This window comes from Acipenser ruthenus, chromosome 43, assembly GCF_902713425.1.
Source record: "Acipenser ruthenus chromosome 43, fAciRut3.2 maternal haplotype, whole genome shotgun sequence".
Lineage (NCBI taxonomy): Eukaryota > Metazoa > Chordata > Actinopteri > Acipenseriformes > Acipenseridae > Acipenser > Acipenser ruthenus.
The window spans coordinates 7948593-7967485 of NC_081231.1; the positions used below are offsets into that span (position 1 = coordinate 7948593).

The 18893-nt window shown below is 41.8% G+C and overlaps 2 protein-coding genes across 2 annotated transcripts in view; both read right to left on the bottom strand.

Moving 5' to 3' along the window:
- The window catches only part of LOC131709447 (Fc receptor-like protein 6), a 29519-nt gene extending 15039 nt beyond the window's left edge, over positions 1–14480 (bottom strand). Inside the window, exons 1-5 of the mRNA XM_059011988.1 lie at positions 14365–14480; positions 6383–6418; positions 4893–5186; positions 2727–3026; positions 1789–2061 (exon numbers count right to left, since the gene is read on the bottom strand). Coding sequence (XP_058867971.1) covers positions 1789–2061; positions 2727–3026; positions 4893–5186; positions 6383–6418; positions 14365–14395 — 934 coding nt within the window. The 5' untranslated portion in view covers positions 14396–14480. The remainder of the gene's footprint in view (positions 1–1788; positions 2062–2726; positions 3027–4892; positions 5187–6382; positions 6419–14364) is intronic.
- LOC131709378 (transcobalamin-1-like) overlaps positions 1–18893 on the bottom strand; it is a 317542-nt gene that overhangs the window by 127668 nt on the left and 170981 nt on the right. The gene's annotated exons all lie outside the window — the stretch shown is intronic.

Here is an 18893-nt window from a genome sequence, read left to right on the forward strand (position 1 = left end):
TTGAACAATAAGTGAAATTCTTTTTCTATATTTGTCTTTTTGATGTGTTGTGTACGTCCTATCAGTCACTGAGGCTCTGCCCAGGTAATTGCCTGTGTGGGAGATAATTGGAGGTCCCTCACCTTTCTTGAGTCAATAATCTATAATTCTTAACTTATCTTTTGTTTTATTAATAATTAAATTCAAGTAGCACGCTACAGCTGGTAAACCACTTAACCATCCAGTAGAGTAGTTAGGACTTGCAAAGTTTAATAAGCACTCTGTGGTACAGCCTCTTTCTGCTTTATTACAGCTTCTACACTACTCAGAGTATGAGAGTTACTCAGACCAGGAAGAGCTTTCATATCAGAAAACTTTGCAAGGACCCGTTACTTCAGCACCAGAGTTGTGTTAAGAACATTAACACAGCTGGAATAGACTCCAGTGTGAATGTATCTGTGAGAGATTACAGACAGAGAAGGGGGTGAGGACTCTCTCTTTGTTAGAATGAACCTACCTCTCACTGACACCCACACCTCTGCAGAGTCACATTAACACAGCTGGAATAGACTCCAGTGTGAATGTATCTGTGAGACATTACAGACAGAGAAGGGGGTGAGGACTCTCTCTGTTAGAATGAACCTACCTCTCACTGACACCCGCACCTCTGCAGAGTCACATTAACACAGCTGGAATAGACTCCAGTGTGAATGTATCTGTGAGACATTACAGACAGAGAAGGGGGTGAGGACTCTCTCTGTTAGAATGAACCTACCTCTCACTGACACCCGCACCTCTGCAGAGTCACATTAACACAGCTGGAATAGACTCCAGTGTGAATGTATCTGTGAGACATTACAGACAGAGAAGGGGGTGAGGACTCTCTCTGTTAGAATGAACCTACCTCTCACTGACACCCGCACCTCTGCAGAGTCACATTAACACAGCTGGAATAGACTCCAGTGTGAATGTATCTGTGAGACATTACAGACAGAGAAGGGGGTGAGGACTCTCTCTTTGTTAGAATGAACCTACCTCTCACTGACACCCGCACCTCTGCAGAGTCACATTAATACAGCTGGAATAGACTCCAGTGTGAATGTATCTGTGAGACATTACAGACAGAGAAGGGGGTGAGGACTCTCTCTGTTAGGATGAACCCACCTCTCACTGACACCCACACCTCTGCAGAGTCACATTAACACAGCTGGAATAGACTCCAGTGTGAATGTATCTGTGAGACATTACAGACAGAGAAGGGGGTGAGGACTCTCTCTGTTAGAATGAACCTACCTCTCACTGACACCCGCACCTCTGCAGAGTCACATTAACACAGCTGGAATAGACTCCAGTGTGAATGTATCTGTGAGACATTACAGACAGAGAAGGGGGTGAGGACTCTCTCTGTTAGAATGAACCTACCTCTCACTGACACCCGAACCTCTGCAGAGTCACATTAACACAGCTGGAATAGACTCCAGTGTGAATGTATCTGTGAGACATTACAGACAGAGAAGGGGGTGAGGACTCTCTCTGTTAGAATGAACCTACCTCTCACTGACACCCACACCTCTGCAGAGTCACATTAACACAGCTGGAATAGACTCCAGTGTGAATGTATCTGTGAGACATTACAGACAGAGAAGGGGGTGAGGACTCTCTCTGTTAGAATGAACGTACCTCTCACTGACACCCACACCTCTGCAGAGTCACATTAACACAGCTGGAATAGACTCCAGTGTGAATGTATCTGTGAGACATTATAGACAGAGAAGGGGGTGAGGACTCTCTCTGTTAGAATGAACCTACCTCTCACTGACACCCACACCTCTGCAGATTCACTCCAAGATTCAGTCCTGGAAGCGGTGTTCCACCACCATGCTTTGCACCTGTAGGACCCCTCGTCACTCTTTGAAACACGATCCACACTCCGCGCTGTGCCAGCCCTGTACTGTAACTGGTTATTATCTTTATAAAATGCAACCCTGGCAGCTTTATAACCATTGCGGATAAGACACCTCAGAGTCAGAGTGTCTCCCTCAATCACAGGCTGGGAAGGAGTCTGCAGGATCACCCATTGATCTGAAAAGACAGAGAGAGTTCAGATCAGCAGGGCTGAGAGACGGGTCAGGATTGAGGAGTCTGCAGGATCACCCATTGATCTGAAAAGACAGAAAGAGTTCAGATCAGCAGGGCTGAGAGACGGGTCAGGATTGAGGGGTCTGCAGGATCACCCATTGATCTGAAAAGACAGAAAGAGTTCAGATCAGCAGGGCTGAGAGACGGGTCAGGATTGAGGAGTCTGCAGGATCACCCATTGATCTGAAAAGACAGAAAGAGTTCAGATCAGCAGGGCTGAGAGACGGGTCAGGATTGAGGAGTCTGCAGGATCACCCATTGATCTGAAAAGACAGAAAGAGTTCAGATCAGCAGGGCTGAGAGACGGGTCAGGATTGAGGAGTCTGCAGGATCACCCATTGATCTGAAAAGACAGAAAGAGTTCAGATCAGCAGGGCTGAGAGACGAGTCAGGATTGAGGAGTCTGCTATTAAATCATTTGAAACCTATTTATGTCCATTTGCCCAGCTGCTATCAGAAAACAGCCACAATTCATACTGACTGGAGATCCAGAGACAGCTTTACTCAAATCAGCAAGCCGATCAGTAGCTTACAATACCCTCTCAGCCAATCCGAGTGCAGGATTATTCAACAGTGTCTGACCATGACATATAATGTAAATGACTTACTGGACACAGTTAAGGTGACAGCATTACTGCGCTCCTGTCCTGATGCAGACTCACACCAATACACTCCATTGTGGGAATTCTGAGCGTAACTGATTGTGCAGCTGTCCCCATATCTCCTGCTGTATTGATCACTGCACCCTGCCTCTTCACGTCCATCTCTATACTGTTTAAACCTCCAGTCAGCAGAGCCCCCCTCCACCTCACAGCTCAGGGTGATTGTCTCTCCTGTGAATATCTGTGACCAGGCAGGCTGCAGGGTCAGGACAGCCTTGGGAGAGCTCTCCAGCCCCCCAGCAGCATCTCTGCAGTGATACAGTAGGAATAGCAGCAGTGTGACCCATTGCAGGCTCTACTTGTGATACAGTAGGAATAGCAGCAGTGTGACCCATTGCAGGCTCTACTTGTGATACAGTAGGAATAGCAGCAGTGTGACCCATTGCAGGCTCTACTTGTGATACAGTAGGAATAGCAGCAGTGTGACCCATTGCAGGCTCTACTTGTGATACAGTAGGAATAGCAGCAGTGTGACCCATTGCAGGCTCTACTTGTGATACAGTAGGAATAGCAGCAGTGTGATCCATTGCAGGCTCTACTTGTGATACAGTAGGAATAGCAGCAGTGTGACCCATTGCAGGCTCTACTTGTGATACAGTAGGAATAGCAGCAGTGTGACCCATTGCAGGCTCTACTTGTGATACAGTAGGAATAGCAGCAGTGTGACCCATTGCAGGCTCTACTTGTGATACAGTAGGAATAGCAGCAGTGTGACCCATTGCAGGCTCTACTTGTGATACAGTAGGAATAGCAGCAGTGTGATCCATTGCAGGCTCTACTTGTGATACAGTAGGAATAGCAGCAGTGTGACCCATTGCAGGCTCTACTTGTGATACAGTAGGAATAGCAGCAGTGTGACCCATTGCAGGCTCTACTTGTGATACAGTAGGAATAGCAGCAGTGTGACCCATTGCAGGCTCTACTTGTGATACAGTAGGAATAGCAGCAGTGTGACCCATTGCAGGCTCTACTTGTGATACAGTAGGAATAGCAGCAGTGTGACCCATTGCAGGCTCTACTTGTGATACAGTAGGAATAGCAGCAGTGTGACCCATTGCAGGCTCTACTTGTGATACAGTAGGAATAGCAGCAGTGTGACCCATTGCAGGCTCTACTTGTGATACAGTAGGAATAGCAGCAGTGTGATCCATTGCAGGCTCTACTTGTGATACAGTAGGAATAGCAGCAGTGTGACCCATTGCAGGCTCTACTTGTGATACAGTAGGAATAGCAGCAGTGTGACCCATTGCAGGCTCTACTTGTGATACAGTAGGAATAGCAGCAGTGTGACCCATTGCAGGCTCTACTTGTGATACAGTAGGAACAGCAGCAGTGTGACCCATTGCAGGCTCTACTTGTGATACAGTAGGAATAGCAGCAGTGTGATCCATTGCAGGCTCTACTTGTGATACAGTAGGAATAGCAGCAGTGTGACCCATTGCAGGCTCTACTTGTGATACAGTAGGAATAGCAGCAGTGTGATCCATTGCAGGCTCTACTTGTGATACAGTAGGAATAGCAGCAGTGTGACCCATTGCAGGCTCTACTTGTGATACAGTAGGAATAGCAGCAGTGTGACCCATTGCAGGCTCTACTTGTGATACAGTAGGAATAGCAGCAGTGTGACCCATTGCAGGCTCTACTTGTGATACAGTAGGAATAGCAGCAGTGTGACCCATTGCAGGCTCTACTTGTGATACAGTAGGAATAGCAGCAGTGTGACCCATTGCAGGCTCTACTTGTGTGTTTTGAGTGAAAGGAATTCACGAGGAATCTCTCTCAATATGATAATGGAAGTCTGGTTAAAATTTCCAATCGGGCAGCAATTAGTCCAATTTACTGTAGCAGGATTATTCCTGTAAAACTTTTTTTTTGTAAATATTTTTAATGATTCAGTAATCCTGTTTGATAAGTGGGAAGATTACTGTTCTTAAAAGGCATCCAAATATTCTGTCTCTAACAGTGTTCTATCACTCAGTATCGATTAATAGACACATTATATTGCTTACAGTGTATAAGGGGTCTGTATTGAGGGCATTGCTCTGTATTCAGCTGGGTTAATAAACTCACCAGACAGTTACTGTCACAGGATCACTGTGTTAATAAACTCACCAGACACAGTTACTGTCACTTTATCGCTGAGCTGTGAGTAGAGTGGCTGATCTCCTCTTTGTCCTCGACAGCAGTACTGGCCCTGGTCAGATACAGCAGCTGCAGTGATTGTGTAGCTGTCACCAGTTATACTGCGGCCAGCAGTCTGGAGCACTGGAGTGTCCTCACTGTCTTTGTACCAGAGATATTTCCAGCCAGCAGAACCCCCCTCAACCCCACACCTCAGAGTGACTGTCTCCCCGGTGAATATCTCTGGGAATGGAGGCTCCAGGGTGAGTGTAGTCTGGGGCAGCTCTGGAGAAACAGAGAAGATGACAGAATTAGGATCTCTATTGCAGAGAGAGAGAGAGAGAGAGAGAGAGAGAGAGAGAGAGAGAGAGAGAGAGAGAGAGAGAGAGAGAGAGAGAGAGATACAGTTAGAGTGCAGTATCAATGGAGTCACCAGCATAAGACATTTCAACAGAAGGGTGAAATTACTGACAAATACTGTATAAAAAATACAAATGGTTAGAAATGGTGATTCTATTCTGTAAATATATGAAATATTCTGATATTTCAATTCATTGTAGCTGAACTGCAGTATCAAGTGGCAACTGAGTCACCACCAGGGGGCAGCACTGCACTCACTACCCTGTGAGAGGGATTCGTTTTTAAATATCTAATATGACAGACCACAGTCAATCCGGATTTCAATGTACATTTCTGTCATTTCTGACTGAAGCAGACAACAAATGAATACTAACCAGCGTTTTAAAACCCATCTTCTTATTACCTTTACTGACATTATCACAGGTCCCTCTTTTATTGTGATGGGATGTTTGGCTCCTCCCCTGTTGTTTTTTACATTAATGTGAGTTCAACCACAACACATGAAGTACAGGAAGCAGCAGAAACATTATCTGTCGTCTTTGAAATATCTGCATGTTCCAAACTGAAGTCTAAGAGACTAGAAACAATACAAGCTCTTCTACAAAAGAACATGAGAAAATCACTGCCTGTCTGGTCACTGGAAATCCTAACAATTTTTCTTACTCATTTAAACTGAGTTACATTCATTACTGTGTTGTTTCAAATGGATGTATTCATCAAGAAGCACTTATGTAGTTGAATTGGTCAGCAGTCAGCCAATGTAATATTCTCATTCAAAAGCATTCCAGCAATACCACACACAGCCTCTAGGTGGAGCACAGTATGGCACTGTAATGGTGTTTGATGGAGTCATTCATTGTTTTATTTAACCAAGTTAAATTGTTATATTGGACAGAAGAAAAGGAAAGATGATTTCAGAATTGTGTTTTTTATAGATGATCAGGAAGCAGGATGAGAATCTTTACCAGTCTCTTCATTTTGTGACTGCATTGCCACAGCCTATTTTCAACACACACACCTAACATGAAAAGTGTCATTTCTCAAACGAGCTTCATGCTTTTCAACCATGAATTGTAAATCCTGTTTTTAAACTGTGTTCACATTGTAAACTGTTCTCTTACCTTCATACTGTCTGGAGCAGCTCACTACAGTCAGCACTGAAAAACACAAGAGAGACAGTCAGGGACTAGACCCTTATAAAAGCACCACAGTCATGTTGCTGTTTCCAATGCTTTTACCATTGTTATACCATGCTCATCAGTTATAGGTGCTGCCATACATACATGTAACATGTGCTAACACAGGGAGAAGTAAGAGACAGCGCCATCTAGTGATCGGACACTTTTGATCAGGTTTCCTTCTCTTGTTTTGTTAGTAACACACTGCTGTGCACTACTTGGTGCTGGTGTATATAATAATATAAAGACACTCTAAGATTTGAGATTTGAGTCATTTCAATAAGAACCATGTGAATGATTGTAAAGGTGAGGGAAGAGTAAAAACAAAGCAAGACAATGTCACATGATAATAATCCTTCATTAACTTGGACACACGCATGGGGTTTAGGAAACTGACAGATCTGTAGCTGTAGTTCAGTATTCATACAGATTCCAGTGTTCATAGTGAAGAGAAGAAAGCAGACTTGAGTTGTGAATTCAGTTCAATAATGGGTGTGATCAGTGTAACAGGGAGAAGGCTGGGCACACACTGCCAACCTACAATCACCAGGTAATGAAATTTAAAAAAATACTTTGATCATAGAAAACAGACCTTTCCTCTTGTGGGAACGAGCCATTACTAATGTAAAGTTTTTATTTAGAACATAAGAACATAAGAAAGTTTACAAACGAGAGGAGGCCATTCGGCCCATCTTGCTCGTTTGGTTATTAGTAACTTATTGATCCCAGAATCTCATCAAGCAGCTTCTTGAAGGATCCCAGGGTGTCAGCTTCAACAACATTACTGGGGAGTTGGTTCCAGACCCTCACAATTCTCTGTGTAAAAAAGTGTCTCCTATTTTCTGTTCTGAATGCCCCTTTATCTAATCTCCATTTGTGACCCCTGGTCCTTGTTTCTTTTTTCAGGTCAAAAAAGTCCCATGGGTCGACATTGTCTATACCTTTTAGGATTTTGAATGTTTGAATCAGATCGCAGCGTAGTCTTCTTTGTTCAAGACTGAATAGATTCAATTCTTTTAGCCTGTCTGCATACAACTTGCCTTTTAAACCCGGGATAATTCTGGTCTCTCTTCTTTGCACTCTTTCTAGAGCAGCAATATCCTTTTTGTAACAAGGTGACCAGAACTGACCACAATATTCTAGGTGAGGTTTTACTAATGTATTGTAAAGTTTTAACCTTACTTCCCTTGATTTGAATTCAACACTTCTTACAATATATCTGAGCATCTTGTTGGCCTTTTTTATAGCTTCCCCACCTTGTCTAGATGAAGACATTCCCGAGTCAACATAAACTCCTAGGTCTTTTTCATAGATTCCTTCTTCAATTCCAGTATCTCCCATATGATATTTATAATGCACATTCTTATTGCCTGCGTGCAGTACTTTACACTTTTCTCTATTAAATGTCATTTGCCATGTGTCTGCCCAATTCTGAATGCTGTCTAGATCATTTTGAATGACCTTTGCTGCTGCAACAGTGTTTGCCAGTCCTCCTATTTTTGTGTCGTCTGCAAATTTAACGAGTTTGCTTACTATACCAGAATCTAAATCATTAATGTAGATTAGGAATAGCAGAGGACCTAATACTGATCCCTGTGGTACACCACTGGTTACCTCACTCCATTTTGAGGTTTCTCCTCTAATCAGTACTTTCTGTTTTCTACATGTTAACCACTCCCTAATCCATGTGCATGCATTTCCTTGAATCCCTGCTGCGTTCAGTTTGAGAATTAATCTTTTATGCGGGACTTTGTCAAAAGCTTTCTGGAAATCTAAATAATGCATGTCGTATGCTTTGCAGTTATTCATTTTCAATGTTGCATCCTCAAAAAAGTCAAGCAGGGTAGAAGACACGATCTCCCCTTCCTAAAACCATGCTGACTGTCTCCCAGGATATTGTTACCATATAGGTCATTTTCCATTTTGTATCTTATTATAGTTTCCATTAGTTTACATATACTAGAAGTCAGGCTTTTTGGTCTGTAGTTACCTGGTTCGGTTTTGTCTCTCTTTTTGTGGATCGGTATTACGTTTGCTATTTTCCAGTCTGTCGGTACAACCCCTGTGTCAAGAGACTGTTGCATGATCTTGGTTAGCGGTTTGTAAATAACTTCTTTCATTTCTTTGAGTACTATTGAGTACTATTTCACCTCCTAGCAGTGCTAAATGTTTGTTTAACACCACCTCCCCCATTTTTTTTTTTGTGTCCTGTGAAGCAAATATCAAATTACAATATATATATACAGTATATTTATTCAATAGAATGTGACACATGTTGCTAAAGCTGATAACATGCTGGTAAAGAAAGAAATAACACTGAATAAATCAAGTGCTCGTGTGCTCGCTTCCTGTGCTCAGTTTAAAACTTTGTTTCAACAGGAAGTGTCAGTCAGCTGCTGCAGCTACAGTTCAGACCAGTTCAAAGGGCCTCAGCAGCATCAGCATACATTACTGTGAGAGGACTTTCTGTACCACTATTTTAAATTTAAAAATATATATACTGAATGAATGAAATACAGGCCCGCTGGTTTCCAGGTTCCTATAATAGATTGTATTTGGCAATCAGTTTAGTAATCTTCAAATCCTTGCACACATGTTTTTGTTCTTTAGCATGCTTCCCTGTCCTTTACCGTGCGTGTCATGTCCTTGCACACATGTTTTTAATTTTTAGCATGCTTCCCTGTCCTTTACCATGCTGTGTCATGTCCTTGCACACATGTTTTTGTTCTTTAGCATGCTTCCCTGTCCTTTACTGTGCTGTATCATGCATGTTCCATACATTTGATTCACCTGCATTGACTTGGTTTTCTACACTTTACTTTGCTTTCACTTCCCTGCTTTACCAATCATGTAGTTTTGTAACAGGGCTGAGAGGCAAGAGAGACACCTAGGGTCAATTGCAGTGTACCAAATTGAACCCACTTGAGGATTAAACAGGTTTCATCGACTTGATGTATCTAACTAGTGGATTAAACAGGTTTCGTCCACTTGATGTGTCTCACTAGTGGATTAAACAGGTTTCACCCACTTGATGTGTCTCACTAGTGGATTAAACAGGTTTCGTCCACTTGATGTGTCTCACTAGTGGATTAAACAGGTTTCACCCACTTGATGTGTCTCACTAGTGGATTAAACAGGTTTCGTCCACTTGATGTGTCTCACTAGTGGATTAAACAGGTTTCACCCACTTGATGTGTCTAACTAGTGGATTAAACAGGTTTCATCGACTTGATGTGTCTAACTAGTGGATTAAACAGGTTTCACCCATTTGATGTGTCTCACTAGTGGATTAAACAGGTTTCGTCCACTTGATGTGTCTCACTAGTGGATTAAACAGGTTTCGTCCACTTGATGTGTCTCACTAGTGGATTAAACAGGTTTCGTCCACTTGATGTGTCTCACTAGTGGATTAAACAGGTTTCGTCCACTTGATGTGTCTCACTAGTGGATTAAACAGGTTTCGTCCACTTGATGTGTCTCACTAGTGGATTAAACAGGTTTCGTCCACTTGATGTGTCTCACTAGTGGATTAAACAGGTTTCGTCCACTTGATGTGTCTCACTAGTGGATTAAACAGGTTTCGTCCACTTGATGTGTCTCACTAGTGGATTAAACAGGTTTCGTCCACTTGATGTGTCTCACTAGTGGATTAAACAGGTTTCGTCCACTTGATTGGACTAAAGTTAGTACACCTTCTAATCCCGATTGCAGCGCACCAGACGTGAATCATCACAGGTAGATCCTCTGCTAAACCAGACTGAACAAGATCCCGATTGCAGCGTAAAATCAGAGTCGTGAGGATCCTGTTCAAGTGGATTAACTCAGAACTGTGAAGGATAAGACTAGCTTAGTACACTTGCTCGTCCGAAGCATTTACTGATTTTGTTTTTATTTATTTATTTATTTATTTTTCCAGTGAGCTGCATTTTCCTTCTAAAATGACAAGTACATCTGAAAACTGTACTCTGTACATTTCTTATGTCCGTCACGTTCGGGCAGTCAGATCTGTGAGAATAAAGTCTTGTGATTATTTATATATATATTTATATATATATATATATATATATATATATATATATATATATATATATATATATATATAGGCCCTACATTTTAAATAGACTTTTTATTCATGTACTTTTGATACCGTTTTCAGTTTAACACAATACAATTTCAGTTCATATGCTTTGACTATAAACAGCTAATGGTCCATTATCACTCAATTAAACTGTTCTGTATCTATGCAGCATGCAGTGTCGGCAGCCTAACTGCAAGCACAGTCTGATCCGCCAGTTTGAAATGTGCTCCATAAAGACGTGACATTTATACTTACTTCAGTATGTTTGTGTGGCAGAGCAGGGCTCTGCCCTTAGAAATACTGGCAGGGAAGGAGTTAAATTCTACTCCCTGCCCAGATTGATTGCGTCAGGTGGGAGCAATCAACCCATTAATCATTCAATTAAGGACTCAGCCACCTGGCATAAAAGGAGGCCTCAGCCTCCCATTTGGGGGAGAGTTCTGGAAGGAGAAGAAGAGTGTTTTTGTTTGTGCTATTGAAACCAGTGAAGGCAACGCCCAGCCTGGAAGCTTTATTTTGAACTTTAAAACTGTCTCTGAGTCTCAAACCTCGGTCAATCCTGTCACAGTTTGATGTAATAAAAAGGCATCTTTCTTTTTGTACAGGGATCCATTTACATATTTATCTGACAATGAGTTCCACATATCACATGAGTTTATGCACCTATACTTTTAGGATTGAGATCATTAAAAACAAACTATATGAACAGAATTCAGATATTTTATTCAGCTTCATGTAGTCAAAGAAACTACAAAATGATATTGCAGAAGGCTACTGGAAGTCTATAACACTAGTATAGTGTTTCATGTTAGATTTCGAAATGTCACATTTTTCAATGTGTCAGTTTTTTGTTAAGTATATGGAAAACTACAAAGCGGTATGTAATTTAATATATTAATGTAACATTATTTAACAGGTTTCATTTGACTTGATGAAGCACAATGTGTTAATTCTATAGGGTGATACAACACTTTTGGTCGAAGCTGCAGGTCAGTCCTCATTATTGGTCTAACTTGTTCCAATCAGTTAATCCAATTCCCGGGGTGATCTGTTTGGGATGCTGCAATCAGGATTAAGTTAGTACAGCGATGCAGGATTTTCTAGTCTGCATTTTAAATCCCTGGTGCGTTGCAATCAGGATTAAGTTAGTACAGCGATGCAGGATTTTCTAGTCTGCATTTTAAATCCCTGGGACGCTGCAATCAGGATTAAGTTAGTACAGATATGCAGGATTTTCTAGTCTGCATTTTAAATCCCTGGTGTGCTGCTATCAGGATTAAGTTAGTACAGCGATGCAGGATTTTCTAGTCTGCATTTTAAATCCCTGGGATGCTGCAATCAGGATTAAGTTAGTACAGCGATGCAGGATTTTCTAGTCTGCATTTTAAATCCCTGGTGTGTTGCAATCAGGATTAAGTTAGTACAGCGATGCAGGATTTTCTAGTCTGCATTTTAAATCCCTGGTGCTCTGCTATCAGGATTAAGTTAGTACAGCGATGCAGGATTTTCTAGTCTGCATTTTAAATCCCTGGTGTGCTGCAATCAGGATTAAGTTAGTACAGCGATGCAGGATTTTCTAGTCTGCATTTTAAATCCCTGGTGTGCTGCTATCAGGATTAAGTTAGTACAGCGATGCAGGATTTTCTAGTCTGCATTTTAAATCCCTGGGATGCTGCTATCAGGATTAAGTTAGTACAGCGATGCAGGATTTTCTAGTCTGCATTTTAAATCCCTGGACGCTGCAATCAGGATTAAGTTAGTACAGCGATGCAGGATTTTCTAGTCTGCATTTTAAATCCCTGGTGTACTGCTATCAGGATTAAGTTAGTACAGCGATGCAGGATTTTCTAGTCTGCATTTTAAATCCCTGGTGCGTTGCAATCAGGATTAAGTTAGTACAGCGATGCAGGATTTTCTAGTCTGCATTTTAAATCCCTGGGACGCTGCAATCAGGATTAAGTTAGTACAGCGATGCAGGATTTTCTAGTCTGCATTTTAAATCCCTGGTGTGTTGCAATCAGGATTAAGTTAGTACAGCGATGCAGGATTTTCTAGTCTGCATTTTAAATCCCTGGTGTGTTGCAATCAGGATTAAGTTAGTACAGCGATGCAGGATTTTCTAGTCTGCATTTTAAATCCCTGGTGTGCTGCTATCAGGATTAAGTTAGTACAGCGATGCAGGATTTTCTAGTCTGCATTTTAAATCCCTGGTGCTCTGCAATCAGGATTAAGTTAGTACAGCGATGCAGGATTTTCTAGTCTGCATTTTAAATCCCTGGTGTGTTGCAATCAGGATTAAGTTAGTACAGTGATGCAGGATTTTCTAGTCTGCATTTTAAATCCCTGGTGTGTTGCTATCAGGGTTAAGTTAGTACAGCGATGCAGGATTTTCTAGTCTGCATTTTAAATCCCTGGTGTGCTGCTATCAGGATTAAGTTAGTACAGCGATGCAGGATTTTCTAGTCTGCATTTTAAATCCCTGGGATGCTGCAATCAGGATTAAGTTAGTACAGCGATGCAGGATTTTCTAGTCTGCATTTTAAATCCCTGGTGTGCTGCTATCAGGGTTAAGTTAGTACAGCGATGCAGGATTTTCTAGTCTGCATTTTAAATCCCTGGTGCGCTGCTATCAGGATTAAGTTAGTACAGCGATGCAGGATTTTCTAGTCTGCATTTTAAATCCCTGGGACGCTGCAATCAGGATTAAGTTAGTACAGTGATGCATGATTTTCAGTCTGCATTTTAAATCCCTGGGACGCTGCAATCAGGATTAAGTTAGTACAGCGATGCAGGATTTTCTAGTCTGCATTTTAAATCCCTGGTGCGCTGCTATCAGGATTAAGTTAGTACAGCGATGCAGGATTTTCAGTCTGCATTTTAAATCTCTGGGACGCTGCTATCAGGATTAAGTTAGTACAGCGATGCAGGATTTTCTAGTCTGCATTTTAAATCCCTGGTGCGCTGCAATTGACCCAGAGGGTTTGCAGTTGAAATGCTGCTCAGGAGTCCAGGTTGTATTATTTACAGTCAGGTGCAGTGGTTGGTGGTTGCCACTAGAGTACCAGCGATGGTAGCCCTAGTGCAGCAGGATATATACACACAGGTACATCAATACAAAAATACAAAACACTGTACAAAAAAAAAGCTAATAAACAAAAGGTGTCCAAGCTCGGGCCGTGCGCTTCTCCCACTGAAAGGGAGGTTCCGCAGCAGGATCCTTCTCCCTGAACAAACTGAATAAAACCGAGGGGATTAGAATTCCCTGAAATGAATCCCTTTTCTATATACATCTGATCCCGGTCCACCACACGATGATCAGTGGTAAATCAAGAAATCCCACCAAACTCTATTTATAATGAAACCAAACCCATATTCTACAGGGCAGGCCTCAGCCCTGCCACAGGTATGCTTTACAATACTCTCTGTCATTTACCTGGCTTGCACACTCTGCTTTTACCATGAAACTCTTCCCTGCTTCACCATGCATACAGTGTGTTTCACAATACTCTCTGTCATTTACCTGGCTTGCACACTCTGCTTTTACCATGAAACTCTTCCCTGCTTCACCATGCATACAGTGTGTTTCACAATACTCTCTGTCATTTACCTGGCTTGCACACTCTGCTTTTACCATGAAACTCTTCCCTGCTTTACCATGCATACAGTGTGTTTCACAATACTCTCTGTCATTTACCTGGCTTGCACACTCTGCTTTTACCATGACATTTCCACAAGACACCGCCTCAAAATAGATTTTGAATTAGTCTTGCCTCTTTCAGTTTAACTGTCCCCAAACCAAATGGATAATCAGCAGCATGTTTAATAAAGCACCAGCAATAATACTTACATATCAGTGCAGCGACTTCACAAGCCTGCATTCTGTCTGGAGACGCTTTCAGAAAGCTGAGCTCAGTGTAGAAACTTCACAGTTTTTGAAGCTGTAAACTTACAGGTTCCTCCCATTATGCCTGTTTATTAAATGAACACAAACCTCTTTCTAATATGTCTGATTCTGTCATCTGATAGAACATTAGCCACGTGATCTCATTTCAGGGAATATTTATTTTTACACTTAGCATCTAACAACTTCCTCATTATATTTAAGAAGTTAAAATTACAATAAGCAACTAGCTGCTGGAAAACAGAAACACTTTAATCAAAACTGGTGAAAGCAGCACTGTTCAAATGAGAGGATTGAAGCACTTCTCTACACACAGTGCTGAGGGGATGGAATGGGTTTCCTGTTCAAATGAGTGGATTGAAGCACTTCTCTACACACAGTGCTGAGGGGATGGAATGGGTTTCCTGTTCAAATGAGTGGATTGAAGCACTTCTCTACACACAGTGCTGAGGGGATGGAATGGGTTTCCTGTTCAAATGAGTGGATTGAAGCACTTCTCTACACACAGTGCTGAGGGGATGGAATGGGTTTCCTGTTCAAATGAGTGGATTGAAGCACTTCTCTACACACAGTGCTGAGGGGATGGAATGGGTTTCCTGTTCAAATGAGTGGATTGAAGCACTTCTCTACACACAGTGCTGAGGGGATGGAATGGGTTTCCTGTTCAAATGAGGGGATTGAAGCACTTCTCTACACACAGTGCTGAGGGGATGGAATGGGTTTCCTGTTCAAATGAGTGGATTGAAGCACTTCTCTACACACAGTGCTGAGGGTATGGAATGGGTTTCCTGTTCAAATGAGTGGATTGAAGCACTTCTCTACACACAGGGCTGAGGGGATGGAATGGGTTTCCTGTTCAAATGAGTGGATTGAAGCACTTCTCTACACACAGTGCTGAGGGGATGGAATGGGTTTCCTGTTCAAATGAGTGGATTGAAGCACTTCTCTACACACAGTGCTGAGGGGATGGAATGGGTTTCCTGTTCAAATGAGTGGATTGAAGCACTTCTCTACACACAGTGCTGAGGGGATGGAATGGGTTTCCATGTTGTTGGTTCTGAATCACTGGGATCCTTTAAGACCTGAAAAAATATTGGGATCAACCAGCTAGTAGGGACTGGAGGAGCACTGATGGGCTGAATGGCCTCCTCTTATTTTCTTATAAATGTTTTAAATACAGGTTGAAAAAACTTGTACTGGCAAATGGAATAATACACACACACACACACACATCGGACACACACACACACACACACACAGACACACACACACAAAGACACACTGACACCCCTGCCACGCACACACACACACACTCACACACACACTCACACACACACATTCTGCCCCCAGAGCAGAGACACACAGAACACCACACTTGTAGGTTTGCATTCAACAGGAGAATAGTTAGAGTGAAATCCAGCTTCAATGTTCCCCTCAGATTTTCACATGAATTGTTTTTCATTATACCACAGCTTTATAACAGATCTTTGTTTAATTATTTTCTAAGGAGCAGACCCCCTCATCTCCCCTTCTCAGAATCCCCTCTTGGCAGTTTAACAGGGGGTGCAGGGCTGCATGCCAGTATTCAGGCTCAATTTAAACCCTGCCTGCCTTCACTTCCTCTCACTAACCACAGACACGTATTTCCTTCTCAGAAATGAACACAGAGCTGACTGACCACAGAAAAGGAGAAGTGTGTTTTGATGGGCACATTAAAATGACTGCAGCATCGGAATATATTTTAAATAAAAGAAAATAAAAAGGGTTTACATCTGACCCCTAGGATTTAACTCTAGTCATTAGCATTGCAGGCATGGAGATTACACACACAGAGCAATGAACTGGGTGAGGAGGTGATTGAACTCTAGTCATTACCATTGCAGGCATGGAGATTACACACAGAGCAATGAACTGGGTGAGGAGGTGATTGAACTCTAGTCATTACCATTGCAGGCATGGTTATTACACACACAGAGCAATGAACTGGGTGAGGAGGTGATTGAACTCTAGTCATTACCATTGCAGGCATGGAGATTACACACACAGAGCAATGAACTGGGTGAGGAGGTGATTGAACTCTAGCCATTACCATTGCAGGCATGGAGATTACACACACAGAGCAATGAACTGGGTGAGGAGGTGATTGAACTCTAGCCATTACCATTGCAGGCATGGAGATTACACACACACAGAGCAATGAACTGGGTGAGGAGGTGATTGAACTCTAGTCATTACCATTGCAGGCATGGAGATTACACACACAGAGCAATGAACTGGGTGAGGAGGTGATTGAACTCTAGTCATTACCATTGCAGGCATGGAGATTACACACACAGAGCAATGAACTGGGTGAGGAGGTGATTGAACTCTAGTCATTACCATTGCAGGCATGGAGATTACACACACAGAGCAATGAACTGGGTGAGGAGGTGATTGAACTCTAGTCATTACCATTGCAGGCATGGAGATTACACACACAGAGCAATGAACTGGATGAGGAGGTGATTGAACTCTAGTCATTACCATTGCAGGCATGGAGATTACATACACACAGAGCAATGAACTGGGTGAGGAGGTGATTGAACTCTAGTCATTACCATTGCAGGCATGGAGATTACACACACAGAGCAATGAACTGGGTGAGGAGGTGATTGAACTCTAGTCATTACCATTGCAGGCATGGAGATTACACACACAGAGCAATGAACTGGGTGAGGAGGTGATTGAACTCTAGTCATTACCATTGCAGGCATGGAGATTACACACACAGAGCAATGAACTGGGTGAGGAGGTGATTGAACTCTAGTCATTACCATTGCAGGCATGGAGATTACACACACAGAGCAATGAACTGGGTGAGGAGGTGATTGAACTTAGTCATTACCATTGCAGGCATGGAGATTACACACACAGAGCAATGAACTGGGTGAGGAGGTGATTGAACTCTAGTCATTACCATTGCAGGCATGGAGATTACACACACAGAGCAATGAACTGGGTGAGGAGGTGATTGAACTCTAGTCATTACCATTGCAGGCATGGAGATTACACACACAGAGCAATGAACTGGGTGAGGAGGTGATTGAACTCTAGTCATTACCATTGCAGACATGGAGATTACACACACAGAGCAATGAACTGGGTGAGGAGGTGATTTACAAAGAAAAGAAACAGGAAGATTCTTAGAAGATACATTTTTTTGATGAGAGTTAATTACGTTTCACAAAACAACAAATATTTTGTTTCGATCAGCCATCAACTTATTTTACATTTTCCCATTAGTATCACAGTAGAAGATTGAAGGTATCATTTAAAAAGATAAATGGGTTAAACATAATAATCTAATTATCAGAAGACTTAAACACTAAACACAAATGTTTGTGTACATTCACTTTATTATACAGCAGTTTAAACTAAGAATTAAAGAATGCTTTATATTGTGGAGCACATTGTTTTTATGTGTGTATTGTATCACAAAAATATCAGTAATGCTGTTTGAAATATCTAGGTCCGCCCCTTTTTACTGAACTCATTAAAGGAGGAATGAACATTATCAACCAATGCAGTCTAAACTGTACAATGTAAAAGCTGAACAGTGTTTTGGTGCCACCTACTGGATACATTGAAGCATTGCAAGTTTGACTAAGTTACTTTTGAAGGGCTACAAGCTAACGCCGCTCAAATAGAATATCGGTGTTATTAATAAAACCTGAGAGATGTCTCGTCATGTTTTAATAATAAACGCTTTCTGCAATGCACACATTCTGTAGGCTGCTTATTCACCTTCACTCGTGTTGCTTCTCCTGAATGAATACACTTGGTACAGACCGGGGACAACAACTACAGACCCAAATACAGCTTTACAGAAAGTACTGTTGGGAGCAGTAATATAAATGCAGAGTATTGTATGAGAATATTTACCTTTGTTTCCAATCCTCGCAGTCATAAGCAGTTAAACTACTAAAACATTTTTAAAATACTGTAACTGGACTGTTTAATACAAACCTCTCACTCTCTGACGTATATGACCTGATTTCATTATTCATTCAATACATTTAGTTTATTAACCTGCTATCTTGTAACACTTGTAAATTGCCCTGGATAAGGGTGTCTGCTAAGACATTAATAATATCTGATTTCATTATTCATTCAATACATTTAGTTTATTAGCCTGCTCTGTCACTCCACGGGGTAGTTATTCATATAATAAAAAGCATTTCATTCAAAGAGCTTTAGTTTTCTAACGCCTCTCAGGGTTTTCTTGTGGAATGGGACGCTTTTTAATCACAATAAGACGCCTCAGGACATCTTTTCAAAGCTTTTACGCCAGTCTTTAATTAACTCCTACTTATTTTAAAGAGGTAAACCACCTGTTCATTTTACAAAACTAGAACCACACAGCTGAGTAATACACTGTATTTCAAGCCCTCTCCAGCACTCTCAGTGTGTTTAGTTTTTCATGGTGTAACATTAAC